This window comes from Dermacentor albipictus, unplaced genomic scaffold (assembly GCF_038994185.2).
Source record: "Dermacentor albipictus isolate Rhodes 1998 colony unplaced genomic scaffold, USDA_Dalb.pri_finalv2 scaffold_15, whole genome shotgun sequence".
Taxonomy (NCBI): Eukaryota; Metazoa; Arthropoda; class Arachnida; order Ixodida; family Ixodidae; genus Dermacentor; species Dermacentor albipictus.
This window is the reverse complement of record NW_027225569.1, coordinates 7,122,219-7,137,808: the sequence shown is the minus strand read 5'-3', so window position 1 is coordinate 7,137,808 and position 15,590 is coordinate 7,122,219. Positions and strand designations below refer to the sequence as shown.

The following is a 15,590-nucleotide window of genomic DNA, read 5'->3' as shown; positions in this document are numbered from 1 at the left end:
CCCTGCCTGTGTGTTGTTGCTGGTTTTGCTTAACAGCGCTTCTAAGCGTTGCATGCGTTGGTTTAGGTCGTTAACCTGAGCCTTGAGTTTTTTATTTTCTTCCCTGATGCGCGTACATTCTGGGGAGCATTTACTATTTTCACTGGTATCTTGAGCGGAGGAGGTACTAGACTGATTCCGGCTCACCTTGTTGTTGTTGGCTTGGTTCTTCTTGCCCGAGTGGTTCTTTTGTTTAGACGTGGATGTCGAGGTAGAAGGCTGCCGCTGCCCTTGCTTCTCTCCAAGCCTGGGCCACTCCGAGCGGAAACGGGACCTAGACCTGGACTGGGACCGGGATCGGGACCGGGACCGGGACATTGACCTGGACTTGGCCCGGGACCTCGAGCGGCTCGCCGAGGATTCCGAGCTGAACCACCGTAGGCGGCTTCGCCTTGGCCTTCCTCCATCATTGTCGTCGTCTTCCTTCCTCCTTCCGGGTGGAGGATGCTTCTTGGTGGCAGTGCTCTTGTTTTTTAGCTTTTGCTTGCACTCGCGAGACCCCGTGGCGTGGGCTTCGCCGCAGACGGCGCACTTGAGCGAGCACTCGTGGTCGTCCGTCGGGTCGTGCGTCCCGCAAGCGAGACAGATTTTGATGTTCGGGGTAGGACAAACGTCCGATCGGTGTCTCATGCGCTGGCACACATAGCAGATTTGTTTTGTGGGCTTGTAGGTGTGGCACTCGGTCTCCCCTCCGTAGTAGTAGACGTATCGTGGAACTACGTCAGAGCTGAACGTGATCAAGGCTGTCTTGGTCTTTCCCAGCATGCGGGCCTGCACGATTTCCACGCCTTGGGTCCTAACCCTTAGGTGAGTCATAAGTTGTGAAATATATGACGTAAGCTGTGTGGAGCATTATGAAAATGTATATATGTCCACTTGCAGTCCTTGCGACGATGCCTCTGGGACCTTGGCTGTGGCAGCTGAATGTCTTAGCCACATAAAGGCATCGCGAGAACAAAGGGAGCAGCAGAAAGATGTACTGCACCATTTTGCGCATACCATGGTTGGTATGCTACGTACATTGCCTGCGGATGACCAATTTGACATTATGCTTTCTGTGTACAACTTAGTGTACGATAAAATCAAGGAGGTCAGACGACGGGGAAATGCAGATGAATAAATTGTAGTTTATTAGTACTGTACTGTTTCTTGTATTTTATTTATTGCTGTAATATTTCCAGTACTCCAGCACAACTTTGTCTACGCTAAAATTTTAGAGATTGATGGTGAGATTATTACATACAAGAAAATTGCATAGAGTCAACAAGGTACGTCTTTAGCGGAGCATGATCATGTGCTAAGCAATTTCATTGTCGAGAATTCATGTTTGGTAAGATGCATTTGCACGGTAAGTTTTCTGTGTAGCCAGCGTGCTCTTCTGGGGATATTTTTTTTAGGAATGGGTACGATAAACTCACTAAATGTATTCGATAGCTAGATATAAATGAGACCTGCATTCCCGTCTGTGTGCACTTATGAAACAACAAGGGCAATAAAAATGCAAATGATTAGTAAGTGGTTAATTATAACATAATGGCTGCATGTATTTTTGTTGTATTGTTTCATTGATGTTATTATGCTGTAAAACTGTGTAAAAAAGTCGAACTTACTTGGATGGTTACCATCTGCAGTCTTTTACGTGGCTCTCCTGCCACAGCACCCTTCCCTCTGTGATGAATTATTTATTTATTTATTTATTTATTTATTTATTTATTTATTCAAATACCCTAAAGGCCCAGGAGGCATTATCTGCACAGTTTGTCGCGCATGGCATAAGCAACCGTGTAAATGGAGGATTTCCATTAGAGCACCTTATTTACGATGCATAATTTCCCTAAATATTGTTTGCTTCCTTAAGTTATCTGAAATACTGCGTAATACAGCAAGAATATTTGCAGACCCAACATACACATTTTAATCATGAAGCGAAGCCTTGGTGACGCACATCATTCTAAGTAAACTGGCTAATTTTTGTCCAATGCAATGTGTAACCTCCTGCAGTGTTCGTGCACAACACAGGCTCCTTGGGCATTGTTATCACATCACGTTTATGACTGGCATCGTTATGTGCAGGGTTTGTGCACTGCGTAATCTAGATGTAAATGCCAATAGGAGTTGAGGCAGATGCACACTATAATGCGCTTCGTAATGGACGATGAGGCAAGGATGGAGAGGAGAGCCACAAGAACAGACAGGTGTAAACACATGAAAAATTTTCGAAATTTTATAACGCTTGTGCGACAGTGCCACAAGAATTGGTGTTGCAAATGTAAGAAATGTTAGCAAACTGTTGATTTCATTGAAATTAAGTATTACGCCATCAAAATTTCAGTGCATTGCGATACCTGACACCTTGCACTTGCTTATCTCTAGGAATTACCTTGTTTGAAAATGCAGAACATAGATGCGCTTTGTTCATTTGCTCAACATAGCAGTGAGAGTTTTAAATTCAAGTCTGTTGGGGATATCTATGCATGCACTATTCCAATGAAGGCCCTGTATTTATTGCAGATACCTACGACGCAATACTGCATGCACTGGTTTTACGTTGTGATATCTTGTTTGAGTGGAACATAGGTGTTCCCTCGTAGTATACTGGTGGAAAACATGCAATGGTAAGAAATACCAGTGCTAGTACATACATATGTGTGTGTGTTAGTGCACACAGATGCACCATAGTGGCACACCAACTGACATGAAATCGAAGCAAGCTAGGCAAAAAATGTTAGTTATAACTATCTGACTGCAACTTGTGTGTGCATGGAAGCAGTACTTCCGTAGCTCTTCCAACATTACCTGGCTGAGTGGCAACCTGCACCATTCAAGGTGACTAGTGCTCCATTGTGTGTGCCTTCGGCTCTCCAGTTTCCATCAGTCACGTTTTCTTGCCAGTCCTCGGTGTAGGCGTTGCCGGGAGGACAGTACGTGGCCTTTGATTCAGGGGATTCTTTCAAAAGAAAGTTGTGTAGCACGACACATGCGGATGCTATCCTTCTAATGTTCTCTTCCTTGGCTTTGAAAGGCCATCGTAGGATCCGCCATCTCTGCGCTATAATTCCAAAAGAATTTTCGACAACTCGGCGAGCCCTGGTCAATCGGTAATTAAATATTCTCCTTTGCTGTAGCTCTTCAAATTGTGCGGTGGAGCTGCTCTCTGCACTGCAAGCTTGTGTTGTTGCTATCGATTAGCTCTCTGAGATAACAGGGTGAAGACCTGTAAAAACAGCGGGTGTTTTACAATATAGCAGACTCACTGAGGTGACAAGTTTGAAGTGATATACTGGCTTGCACTTTTATTGCAGTGCTTTAATAAGATTGCATTGAATGCTATGTGTTGTCTAAAACCTTTCAGGATGTGATTTTTATTATCCATGCACCTACACAGCGAAAGCGTCACTACAAGTCTATATATTCCACCAAACTTGTATACGTCTGCTAAATGGCAACATCCCAGCAAAAAACCGCAAAGACAATATTTTATAATCTGTACTGTAATTGGTGAACATAGCAAGGCCCAAAAATCATTAGTTACGTGAGAAAATGCTAGAAATTACTACAGAATGTGCAGCGATTGCGGTGATGTCGCTTCTCACCTTTTCTGGATTACGGCCTCATCATGTAAGTCCTTAGAGGGAAAGCCTCATCACTGACCAAAAAAATAAGGAATGCTGCCTATCCTCCCAAGACTTGCAGGCGCAGGAACTCCCAGGCTGTCCTCAATAATTTTTCCTTGCAGGTTGCTCTTGCTGAAGATCCCAACATCTGACTCGCTTCCATGGTGACCGATTTCAACATACAGGAAGCTGTAATACAAACAAGTACCAGGAATAGAGCTATAAATTGAGATAGCACTGTGACTCATTAGTATACAGCACACTGAACTGTACCATAGATCAATGTCAGCCCTGGAGATGATGAAGTAATCAGTTCGCTATGAATTCGACCAAGGAGTGACTTAGGGGCAGAATCTTGGTGTGAGCTGGTTGGTGGCTACTCAATTTGAGCAAAATTTAGGACACAAATTAAACAAAGACGAAAAACACAAATACGACGAGCACCAGCTGAGAGGCCTGCGCAGTACCATGACACTGACTGGCACTAAAGTGACAGTCGTCTAGTACGGACATTTTACTAATCCTGTAAATCACGTTTATTTGAACGCACCCCGTTTTCTACTCGTATTCTAAATTTCTTTATTAATTTTTCTCTTATTATTCGTTATAAACAATACGTGCATACCATCGCAAATTGTTATTGTGTCACTGTAACCTTTCTCACAGTATTTCTTTCCGAACATCTACATTACTCTCAAGATTTTAAATCTGCAATAGAAAAAGAAATACAGCCTGTTGAGTCACTTTCGAGAAAATAATTGGCCCTCAAACAGGAAGGAAGCATTACATAAGTTGTACATATGTTTTTGTGCAATGCATCTATTGATATATTTCTTCCAGTCTCAACAAACTCCTCCAATGCTGTAGTGCGAAAAATAGCTGGAAGGAACTTTGCATACCTGCTTACTGGTGCATACGAGATGTCAGGGAAACTACTTGTAACCAAAATAACACCAAGTAGTACTGCATGGCGGTTATGCAGGTCATTTAAAGCTTCAAAGAAAGACAAGCATGACAAGAAGAATAAGGAATCAAAATATTTCTGAAAATTCGACTTTGCTGAACTACCACTATGCGAGATGGTATGATTGAATGTATGTACCTGTAGTTTGCGTCGCTCACAGCGAGCAGTGATTTCGTGAACGTATTTTTGTAATTTTGGTCTCGGCTTCCCGAGTTTACCGGGCAATCAACATTCACGTGCTTGCCATCTATTGCACCAAGGCAATGTGGCATGTCCCACTTTTCCTCAAGCTCTCTCGCAACCTGCGGTCAGCGACAAAAAATGCAATAAATTCAGACAAAGCAACATCTGTGGACGTACAGTGCAGAAATAAGTTTCTTTTACAAATAAATTTCCGATGTATCCTGTTAATAAGACGTAACAATTACTTGTGCAATGTAGTAAGCGTACAGCTCAGAGACATTAACCATGCATAAATCACAATGAACGGGTTACCTTTAGCCATTCAGCTGGAATTGACGGCCGTGATACGTAAACCGGCCGAAGCACTTCCCAAATCGCCTGGCACATTTCGGGGACAATCATGCAAGCTGTGGAGCGACCAGAAAGAAAACTGAAAGATGAGGAGCGGAGTGTTTCCCCCGAAGCCATGAACCTACGCCAAAAGACACGTCGAGAAAATAAATTATGAAATAATTCTCGCATGGGGCCATTGAGTTGCCGTATAATGAGACAGTTGCTCAGAAAACAGAAGTAACGAAAAGCCCTAAATTATTACCGCTGAAGCCTTACCTCGCAGCTAGCGCTAGCCGATGCTCTGGCGGAATCGCATTTCGGTAGTTCGTGTCACTTTTCTGAATCCTTGGCGTGAGGAGCTCTTATAAACTGTCGAAACAGCGTGGAGGCATCTTCAAATAGCTGCAGAAGAAAGAACATGTGTTGCATAACGTATATTTCACTCCCAAAGCCCGTGCCAGAAACATAACGGATACTCACTCTCGGTAGTACTCCAAGTCGCGCGAACGAAGCTGCGGCAGCAACGCATTGGCATGGCCCATTCTATCTCGCTCTTTGCAAGCCTGGCCGAACCCACCAGTGACGTTGGCGAGCTGCCTTTCTCTGAGCTTTTCGCTTCTGTTCTTGAAAAGCGACTAGACAAGTGGCGAGTAGAATGCCAGTGATCTCTTCTTCCTCTGAGCTCATCAATTTGCAGAAGTAGATATTGGACGGGAGCCCGCTAATCCACTACGAAAAAAGTTTCGAAAGCGCGCGTACAAATTCAAAGTGCCGCGAGATGGCGGCACGTGCGTGAAATTGCTAAAGAAATTTCGAGATGCCCCGCCTTCCCGGCTGCGCAGCCAGCCAGGCAACACAGCCGGTCTGAACAGGCGCGGGCACATTCACACCGAAAGCGGAATGTCTAAGCGGCCAAGCGGATTTTCAACGCGGCGAGGCGGTGAGCGCGCGTGGCTGTTCAGACCGAAGGGCTTGCCTGGCGGCCCGCGTAGCAGGGAAGGCGGAGCATCTCGCAATTTCTTTAGCAATTTCAGGAACGTGCCACCATCTCGCGGCGCTTTGAGTTTGTACGCGCACTTTCGATATTTTTTTTTTGTCGTTGGTTGGCGCGCTCCCGTCCGCTATCTACTTCTGCAAAATGATGTGCTCAGACGAAGACGACGAGATCGTTGGCATTTTACTCGCCCCTTGTGTAGTCGCTTTTCAAGATTTGTTACAGCGCAACACAAGACAAGCACAAAAAAAGTTTTAAAGCGATGACACGGCGCCGTGTCGTTGTTCTATACCTTTTTTTTTACCTTGTCTTGTGTTGCGCTGGGAAACGGCGGGTTGAGCTGGGAAACAAACCTTAAGGCTCATTCACACCGAAAGCGGAGCGTCTAAGCAGACAAGCGGATTTTCAAAGCGGCGAGCCGGCGGCTGCTATGGCCAGAATGCGCGCGAAGCCGCTAAGCACAGTCGGGGTGAGAGAGAGAGACAGGGAGCGCGCGCCGGCCTCCAAGAGCGAGACGGAGGCATCAGCAAGCGCGCGTCACGTGACTGCCTCGCCCACAATAGGCTGTACCACCCCGCCCTGCGGGTCACGTCGCCGTATCTGATCTGTCGAGGCGCGCTCGCGATGTGACATCTGCGCCAATGGAAATTTAGGTGCTGTTTCGCTGCTACAGACACCTACCTTTTTCGCTCAATGGACCATTTGACCAGTTGGGCAGGGCATGTAGCGTAGCAGACATAATGGGTGGTCTATTACAACAAGCTAACGGGGGCCAAGACAATTGAAGCACCGTTGAGGGTGAAGAAGACGCAGGAGATTAGAAAATTTACAGATATGAGATGGTGTAAGCTGGTGTAAGACAAGGATACCTGCAGTAAGCCGCGAGGGGCCTTCTAACCTGCAGCGGAAATATATAAAAAATTCCCCGACAATTACGATACTCCCTGCTGCGAAATTTTAACGCAGCTCTATACATGTTTTCATTTTAGGATATATTGAGGCATGCAATTTGAGTATTATTGAGGGAAATTCTTTATGTATATACGTGCAGTGCTGAGGCAGACGAAGCCCTTCCACCGGTTGCGTCGATTATTCTGTAAAATGAACTGGCTGACACCATTTCGTAATATGATTACATGGTCACGTCGTAGTGACAATGAAGACCAACAGAGTGTATTATAAAAATCTTAGTAAACAAATTTAACCCTTGAGTGGGTGAACTTGTGCCCAGCATAACAAGTAACACTGAAGTGCCACGATATCGGCGAGCAGAGTCACGATCGTGAAAATTATCTTCGTAAGGGGACAGGGTAAGTCCTATTCTTGCCATGCAGTTTAGGCTATGTTCGTGACCTTTTTTCTCATTATCTGCTGGGGTTAGAACATTAACCTTGGTGGCATTGTAACCAGCAATGTTAGGTAGTGTTACTGAACCAGGAGTATTTTTTTAAAGATTAGTTTTATTGTTTTCTTCGTTTTATTGAACCCACCAAATTTTAGAGCCAAAATCTGCAGTATATAGCCTATAAACGAAAATCCCCCATAAGAATATTTATAATCCCGGTTCAGTCGACTATCTGTAATGTTTTCTCAATATGTGGACGATATTATCTCCCTAGCTCTTGTAGTTTCTGAAAAAAGGGTCAAATGCAGCAAAATTTGGTGTTTTGAGATAATTGGCTTTGAAGTGAAAGAAAGAGCTTAATGGAATATAGGACTACAGAAACAAATTCTGGCATATTTCTTCAATAGCCACCAGCCTGGTAGTGCTCCATCGCCAACACTTCTTTTCTGTGCTAGCTGCCTTGTCTTCCGGGCCTCCTTATGACCAGTCCTCGGCCTCCTTAGACCAGCCGGCCAGCTTCGCGCAACCACTGGACTGTGAACCGTCCAGGAGAAACTCCGAATGACCTCAAAACGTCGGCTCGAGCAATGCTGCGGTCATTAAAGGTTAGCACAGCATCCATTGTCGCTATCTTCAGCGTCTAGAGGCCAAGACAGACATTCTTCGGAGCGCGCTCCCATACAACGTTGTTGAACGCCTCATTCGCGTTGTCAGTTTTTCCATGGATACATTTCTAGAGCAGCTCAGGCTTTGAGAGCTGCTGAAACACCGGCGTTCCGCTTCAAGCGTTCCGCCAAGCGCGAAAGCTTCGATGCAGACGCGCACGTGGTGGCCGCGGCGCCCACTCCTGGGGCCGAATCTTATAACGGTTCGGTTGGGGAACCGTTCCTTTGGCCTCACCTGATTGGTCAAAATTTTGGTTACGTCACAGGTCGTCAGAGGCAGCGGGGCGGTACCGCAATTTATGGCTACGTCACGCACCTATCAATCATCTTCAAAGCGAACCGGTCGTAGGAACCGGCGAAGGGGTAGTGCGCTTTGGGTTCCGTTAGTGTGGCTTGGCTGTTGGCTTGCGACTCTGGCCGCGCGCGCCGGCCATGCCGCCTGGAGGACTCGCGGGCGGTGCGCGCGCGCGCGTTGGGTATCTCTAACGTACGTCAAACTTGGCGGCGCCTCTCGTCCTTTGCCTCGGGTTGCTCTCCCGGTCCCGCCAACGACTGTAGGTGCGAGACGCGTTTTCAGAGCTCACAGAGGAGGAGTTTCGGCGTCACTATCGTCGTTCGAAGCGAACCGTCCGATGGCTGTGCGGCGAACTGGAGGAGACTGTAGGGTGCGACCGATGTAGTTGCTTCTCCACAGACAGGAAAGTCCTCTGTGCGCTCCGTTTTCTTGCCACCGGCTGCTTCCAGAAGTGTGTGGATGCCGAAGTGTTCATCGGGATGGCCCAGTCTTCTGTAAGCGACACGATTCACGAAGTTTCTCGTGCTATCACTGTGGTTGGCCAGCAGAAAGGATGGGTCAGCTTTCCTATGACCTCGGCTGGCAAAGCCATCGCCAAGGCGACGTTCGCTAGCAGAGGGTGAGTTCAGGGTTTTGTCGCCTGCATGGATGGCATGCTGATCGCCATCCAACAACCGAAAGGGCTCTACCCAGGGGAGACCCAGAGCTTCATGACCCGGAAAGGGTACTATGCGCTCAACACCATGGTCGTAAGTACTCATTGTGTTTACCATTTCTTACTCGTTTAATTTCTCAAACCAGCCACCCTTGGCATCTAGCACGGCTATTTATGTATGCAGACAGCTACGAACATGTCAGTGTGTAGTCTATCAAAATGTGCTGTTTTTTGCCAGTGTCCATTTGTGTTCTCAGTGCAATTTTTATTGAACGCGTCACGTGATGAACTCCATGTTTCAAAATGGATGTTTTCTGTTGTTTGTTTTTTGGTAAGGTTAAGTTCAAGTTTTCGTTCCCTTGTGAGTAGCTTTGATTGAGGCTGCTGATTGCATACTCTAGATGGGCAAGTTATATTGTAACGAACTGCCGCAACAATTTATTTCACCTAGGTTTTTCAGTAAGTATCGCGGCGCAGGTAGATTCATTGCATGATTTGTTATACTTAGTGAGAGTTCTTTCTTCTTCACCACTTTGCTTCACATATGGCATGAAGGTGCGTGATGGCGACATGAAGATCTTGGACATCGACCCCTGTTTCCCGGGGTCATGCCATGACTCCTTTGTCTGGCGGCACACCCCGCTGCGCAGCCGCCTTGAAACTGTCCTGAGACCTGGAGAAATCGTGCTTGGTGAGTACTGTCAGTCCAGAGACTCAGATATTTGGACACCAACAACAACGCAACATGCAACTGTAGTTGATCATGCAGGCTTGTCTTGCATGTGTATGAGAGAGATATGTAATTCATTAGAAAGGCATAGAGGTCGGCCTGAGCTAGCATCCTGTAGCCTGCTGCTGTGCACAGTGGAAAAAGGAAAGGGGACAGAAAACAGTGATGAAAGATGATGAGCGCAGGAAGAATGAGTGAATACATGCACTAACACACTGGCTTTCTTAATGCCTTGCGTATAGTCCAGTGATCTTCAAACAGTCCAGAGCAGCCCTTGCAGCTGTTGATGCTTCTGTATGGTCACACATTGCGGACCAAATAATACTTTCAGACAATGTCTGCCTGCCAGTGTCTTCTGCTGTGATGCATAGAGCACATAGTCGCAAGACAGATGTCGTCTGAGACGCTTGGCTGCGTTCACAGTTGGGCTTTCCACACCGCCGATCAACTATGGGCACCATTGAGTGAAGGCGACGCCCAAACGAAAAGTGTTGCCAGAGTCTATTTCCCGCGGGTACCTGTACCGGCCGATAATCTGGTCGAGCCTCTTTCATTTCATTTCATTTTTATTTTCGCCCATTTACAAACATTAATGTGCTGTACAATCTCACGTGAGCACAGCCAACGATGACTTGCATTGCTTTGACAGCATGGAATCTTTATGTCGACAGCTTTAGAGTTCTTGCTTGCACATCATATAGCTCATTGCCGGCCAAGCCACAGTGACAAGGTACTCATTTGAAGGTAATTGAGTGAAGTTTCCTTTGAACAAGATCAAATACTTGTAGGATGTCTAATGATAGCATGCAAATGTAATACTGGCGTCTCGAGAGAGAATGTATGGCTTGCAGCGCTGATTTTGTCTCAGAAAGTGTAGTCTATGTACATGGTGTCAGGCAGGAGACAAAACGGACATCTTTCATGTGTGTGAGGACATTAAGGGCACATGTTGGATGCATTCCTCATATGCACCTATCAGTGGCGTAGCCAGAAATTTCGTTCGTGGGGGGCTCACTTTGCAGCTCGGCCTCCTCCTTATAGAATTAGTCGAGGCATATATATATATATATATATATATATATATGTATATATATATGTGTGTGTGTGTCATTCAACAACCTTGTTTACATTTTCGTACATATGCAACGACCAGGGGAACATCTCAATGACGCTGTCCTTTGTTAGAATGCATTGCGCAGCAGGAGCAGCTGTCACCGCTCGTTGCGAGCAATTGCTCCGAAATTATAGTCGCAACAGAGAGCGCATGTAAAAAAGCAGGAGTTCTGCAAAATATACGAGGGCGAGTCCAATGAAAGTGAGCCAATGCGAATATATGATAAACGGGGTACTTTATTCAAAAGTGGTCACCATGAGTATTTAGACACTTGTCCTACTTACGAGTCGCGTAATTCCCGTCTCATAAAACTCCTTGGGTTGCTGCCTCAAAAATCTGTAAATGACTACACGTCATCTTCCGACACGAATCTGGTTCCCTTGAGCATTTTTTTCAAATTTTACCAAATATGGAAGACGCAAGGCAACAGGTCTGGGTTGCATGAGGAATGTTGCAACGTTTCCCACTTGAACTTTGCCATTTTCGCATTAACCACATCAGCGACGTAGGAACGGGCAATGTTGTGAAGCAAGATGTTTGCAATCCTCAATTTTCCACGTCATTTGCCGATCCGACCTTTCACAATATCTGAAACGATTTAGAGTCTCTCCAGGTTTAGAAAATTCGATCAATAATGGCCCCTAACGATCTAAAAAGAAGTCAACACTTTTCCGGCAGAAATGACGGCCTTTGTTTTCTTTGGGAGTGGTGAATTCAAATGCTTCCACTGTAAGCTTTGCCGTAGTGTTTCAGGCTAGTAGTAGCGGCACCATGAGTCATCCCCGGTCACAATTGCAGACAACATGTCGTCACGCTCATCTGGGGTTCTTTGACGTGCACTTAAATCTAAGTACACAGGTGTTTTCGCATTTCGCCTCCATCGAGACGCAGCCGCCGTGACCGGGATACGATGCCGTGACCTCGTGCTCAGCAGCCCAACACCATAGCCACTGAGCAACCACGGCCTTTTCAATTGTGTTGGGGAGGATTGCACGGTGGCTTTGGCCCGGCCATGGATCGTCAATGTAACTTTCATGTCCTTCTTTGAACAGTGTGCTACAATGCTTCACAGTGGCCAATGAAACGCAATGTTCAACGCATACGGCAGCCATATGGCGAATAATTTCTTTTTGAGAAACATCTTCATTTGTAAAAAACCTCATGACACCAAGCTGTTCAACTTTTGGAGTGTCCATTATGTCACGTAACCCTGTTCAACCCAGTGTATGAGAGCATTAAAGAACATTTAACCTCACCTCTGCATGTCACTTGTACATGAGATGCGTATGTGATGCACATGCGCATGCCTCGAAAATAATGAACCGAACCATTATCGCGCGGAGCGGCTTGTCTCACTTTCATTTGACTCGCCTTCGTACATTAGAAATGCGAAGATACATTGGAATATAGAAATATGAAGATACAGCGTGATACAGGCCAAAAATTGGCAATGGAAACAAAGTTCATTGCGCATATTTATTTATTTATTTATTTATTTATTTCGGATACTTTCCTGGCCCGAAGGCATTACAGAAAGGAGTGGTAAGTGATCAAAAAAGTACATCATTATACAATAATAGGTATTACAAAACGGCAGAAAATACAGCAGTTTTGAAGTTGCCAACGTCAGAAATGGCAGCGATGGAGGGAGGAAGGTCGTTCCAGTCGGCGCTGGTTTTAGGAATAAAAGAACCATGACACATCTTTGTTCTAAAATATGGAACACCAACTTTAAACATGTGATCGAAACGGGATGAAATGTATGAAGGGCGAGTAATAAGATTATCCTTTAATAGTGGGTTGTGGTGGTACAGCCTGTGGAAAAGACACAGTCTAAAACATTTACGGCGCAATGAATGCTCCGGTAATGTAAGTGTGTTTTTCATGGAAGTAATGCTGGCGTAACGGGAATAGTTAGATAAGATAAAACGTGCTGCGCGATTCTGGATGGATTCTAGAGTGTTTATCAGTGTGAGTTGATGGGGATCCCATACGGTGGATGCATATTCAGAATACAGAAAACCTCGCAACAAGATGCTTAAATATACGTATAAGTCTCCAATATATCTACGTACCTAAGAAAAAATCACTAAATACAATGGGTCAAACAAGGCAAATAAACAGGTTGCGCAACCACAGATTCACAGATCACCCCCCCCCCTCCCACCACTCCCAAAATATATCGCGTGCGGCAGAAGGCGGCGCGATTCCTCCCCGCTTTTCCCCCTTACGCACGCAAGCGAACGCGTTGCATTTCGTCGAGTCCCCGCAGTGCTGGCGGCGAGCGACTATGCATTGTTTCTTTTTCTCGTCTGCTAGCCAGAAAGCGTCCAAAACTCTGCCAGGTGAAATTGCAGTCGGCCAGAGAAAAACGAAGGCGCACCCAAATGCGCCGCGCGGTTGTCGATGCAGCACGAGAGAAACGCATGCGCTCTGGCTGGATCGGCAGCCCGCGGGTTGCGAGAACAAAAAAAAAAAAAAAGATGAGAAAGAGGCCTAATGCATCATCGCGAATAAAAGTCTAGGTAGAGAAATAAATAACTTAGTTACAATGGTGGCTTCAGTGTCTTGACAGGAATGCTTTGGCGCAGATGAAAAAAAATTCATATTCTTTTCTGTGACCTGATGGCACAAATGAACCACCACAACGCTTTCTCTCATGGGACCTCGCTGCGTGGTTGTCAACTTGTATCCAGATGTACGACTTTAGAAAGGTCGATGCACCTTGGGCGTCAAATGTTTATAACACCATTAAACCCACAAAGTTCCGGAATCGAACATCTAAAGCACGACTTTGGAAATGTCAATGCACCTTTCGCATTAAAATGTTATGAGAACTTTAAACCCACAAAGTTTCAGAGTTGAAATCCAAGCGCTTCGTAGATTCCGCGGCCTCCACGAGATGCCGAGACGAGCCCGCTCGCCATCAAAACGCCCTTGAAATTTTGTGCTCGGTGGGGCACCTTGCGTTACGATATGTGACTCCAGATGCATGGGCGTTTCCGCGAAATCCAGCCCGATTTCGCAATGTTCGCGCTAAAATGTCTTTTCAAGCGTGAATTCAGGACATTCTAGACAAAATCGAGCATGATTTCCGGCGCCGAGAGTTGTTTTTGTCGGCGGCGCATGACAGCACGAAAAAATTTCGGGGGGGGCTCAAGCCCCATAAGCCCGCCCCCTGGCTACGCCCCTGGCACGTATCGGTGGCTTCTGCAGTTTCAAAAAATGAATATTATGTTCCCAGTAGACAGTGCATGGTAGATGCAATGTCTCACAGAGATCATACACATTGTGTGCACACTTAGTGTACACGCGAAAGTGCAGTGTGTTTCTCCTTTCCCCATGCCCTCTGCCAGGCACAAGTGACACATTGAAGTAAGTTAAGTTTTGAGGCAGGTTGTGCCAGTATGTATACAAAGCGTGCTGTACATAGCTGTGCACATGATAGGTTCACAATATAATTTATACATACTGGGACAGTTACTTCTCTCAAAAAGAAACTGGAAAATGAACTCACTTGGAGGGCCAGTGATGTGTCAGCACTACAAAGTATACATGAAATATTCTTGGTATGGCCATGGCATGATGTCCAAACATTTGTGCCCGACGACTCTATTTGTCCCACAAACAGTATGCTTATAAGGCATTAGTTTCTGGTGCTAAATGATATTAGCACCTGTCACATTTTCATCTTGCAGGAGTCTCGGGCTATCCCCCGGAGCCCTGGATTCTAACGCCTGTCCCAGGACACCCAGCTACCGACACACCAGAGGGGCGCTACAACAGGGCGCATGCCTCCAATGTTGTAGAAAGGTGTATTGGGCTTCTCAAGAGCAGGTTTCGATGCCTTCATTGGTAGCGGACCCTACTCTACAGCCCCGAGAAAGGAGCTGTGATAGTGGCTGCCTGTGCAGCTCTGCAGAACATTGTGTTGGAGGCAGGCGAGCCATGTATTGTTGCTGATGATGATGATGACGACGACGTCGACGATGTTGTACAAGTCGCACTGCAGCCTACCAGAGCCCGAGTGGAGAGTTGCCACCGGAATCAAGGCGCCCACCACCACCACACGACTTGCTCTTGAGAGGAAGGCTGCAACGGAACTTTGTGGTCAACCTTTACAGAGGACGACAGGCACCACACACTGCCTACCTGCAAAGGGTACGGCGTCGCCTGCGCCAATCCAGTGGGTACCACTAGGAGCTGGAGACACATACTCTTCCATGAGGCATGCCTCCCATGTGCTTGCCAGGTGAACTGTCTTGCTCAATTTATTCATTGTAACAAATGTGAAAACAGCCCCTCTCTAAAGTTTTGCCTGATTGGTGACAAGACTGCACTAAAAATGCATAAGGCCCACATTGCGGTGAACATGTCCATTAGTAGATTTCATGTAGTCATAACGGCTGATTTGCACTACACAATTCTTTATACCCTGAAAAAGTGTATTGATATTTTGGCGGCCTTTATAATATTTAGCATTCTTGCACAGTAACCAGACAATGAAAAGCAGATTTGGCAGGACCAATGCAGCCAAAAGTGATTTAAGTAATAATTTTACTGATACTGTTAAAATCATAATGGCCCCGAGTGCATATAGTTTAGCAAATAGACTGTCATTTTTAAAGCGGACAATGTGCAATGCAGACAATCACTACA

The 15,590-nt window shown here is 46.0% G+C and overlaps 2 protein-coding genes across 2 annotated transcripts; one reads left to right on the top strand and one right to left on the bottom strand.

The window, feature by feature from the left end:
* Positions 1–3,682: 3,682 nt before the first annotated feature.
* Positions 3,683–5,503, bottom strand: LOC135918528 (uncharacterized). Its single transcript, XM_065452142.2, has 4 exons — positions 5,410–5,503; positions 5,113–5,272; positions 4,756–4,919; positions 3,683–3,842 (listed from the first exon to the last, which is right to left on the bottom strand). The coding sequence occupies exons 2-4, from the start codon at positions 5,266–5,268 to the stop codon at positions 3,683–3,685; spliced, it is 480 nt and encodes a 159-aa protein (XP_065308214.1). The 5' UTR covers positions 5,269–5,272; positions 5,410–5,503.
* Positions 5,504–9,076: 3,573 nt separating this feature from the next.
* On the top strand, positions 9,077–15,015 carry LOC135918522 (putative nuclease HARBI1). Its single transcript, XM_065452136.1, has 4 exons — positions 9,077–9,181; positions 9,643–9,778; positions 14,630–14,744; positions 14,808–15,015. The coding sequence occupies exons 1-4, from the start codon at positions 9,077–9,079 to the stop codon at positions 15,013–15,015; spliced, it is 564 nt and encodes a 187-aa protein (XP_065308208.1).
* Positions 15,016–15,590: the final 575 nt, after the last annotated feature.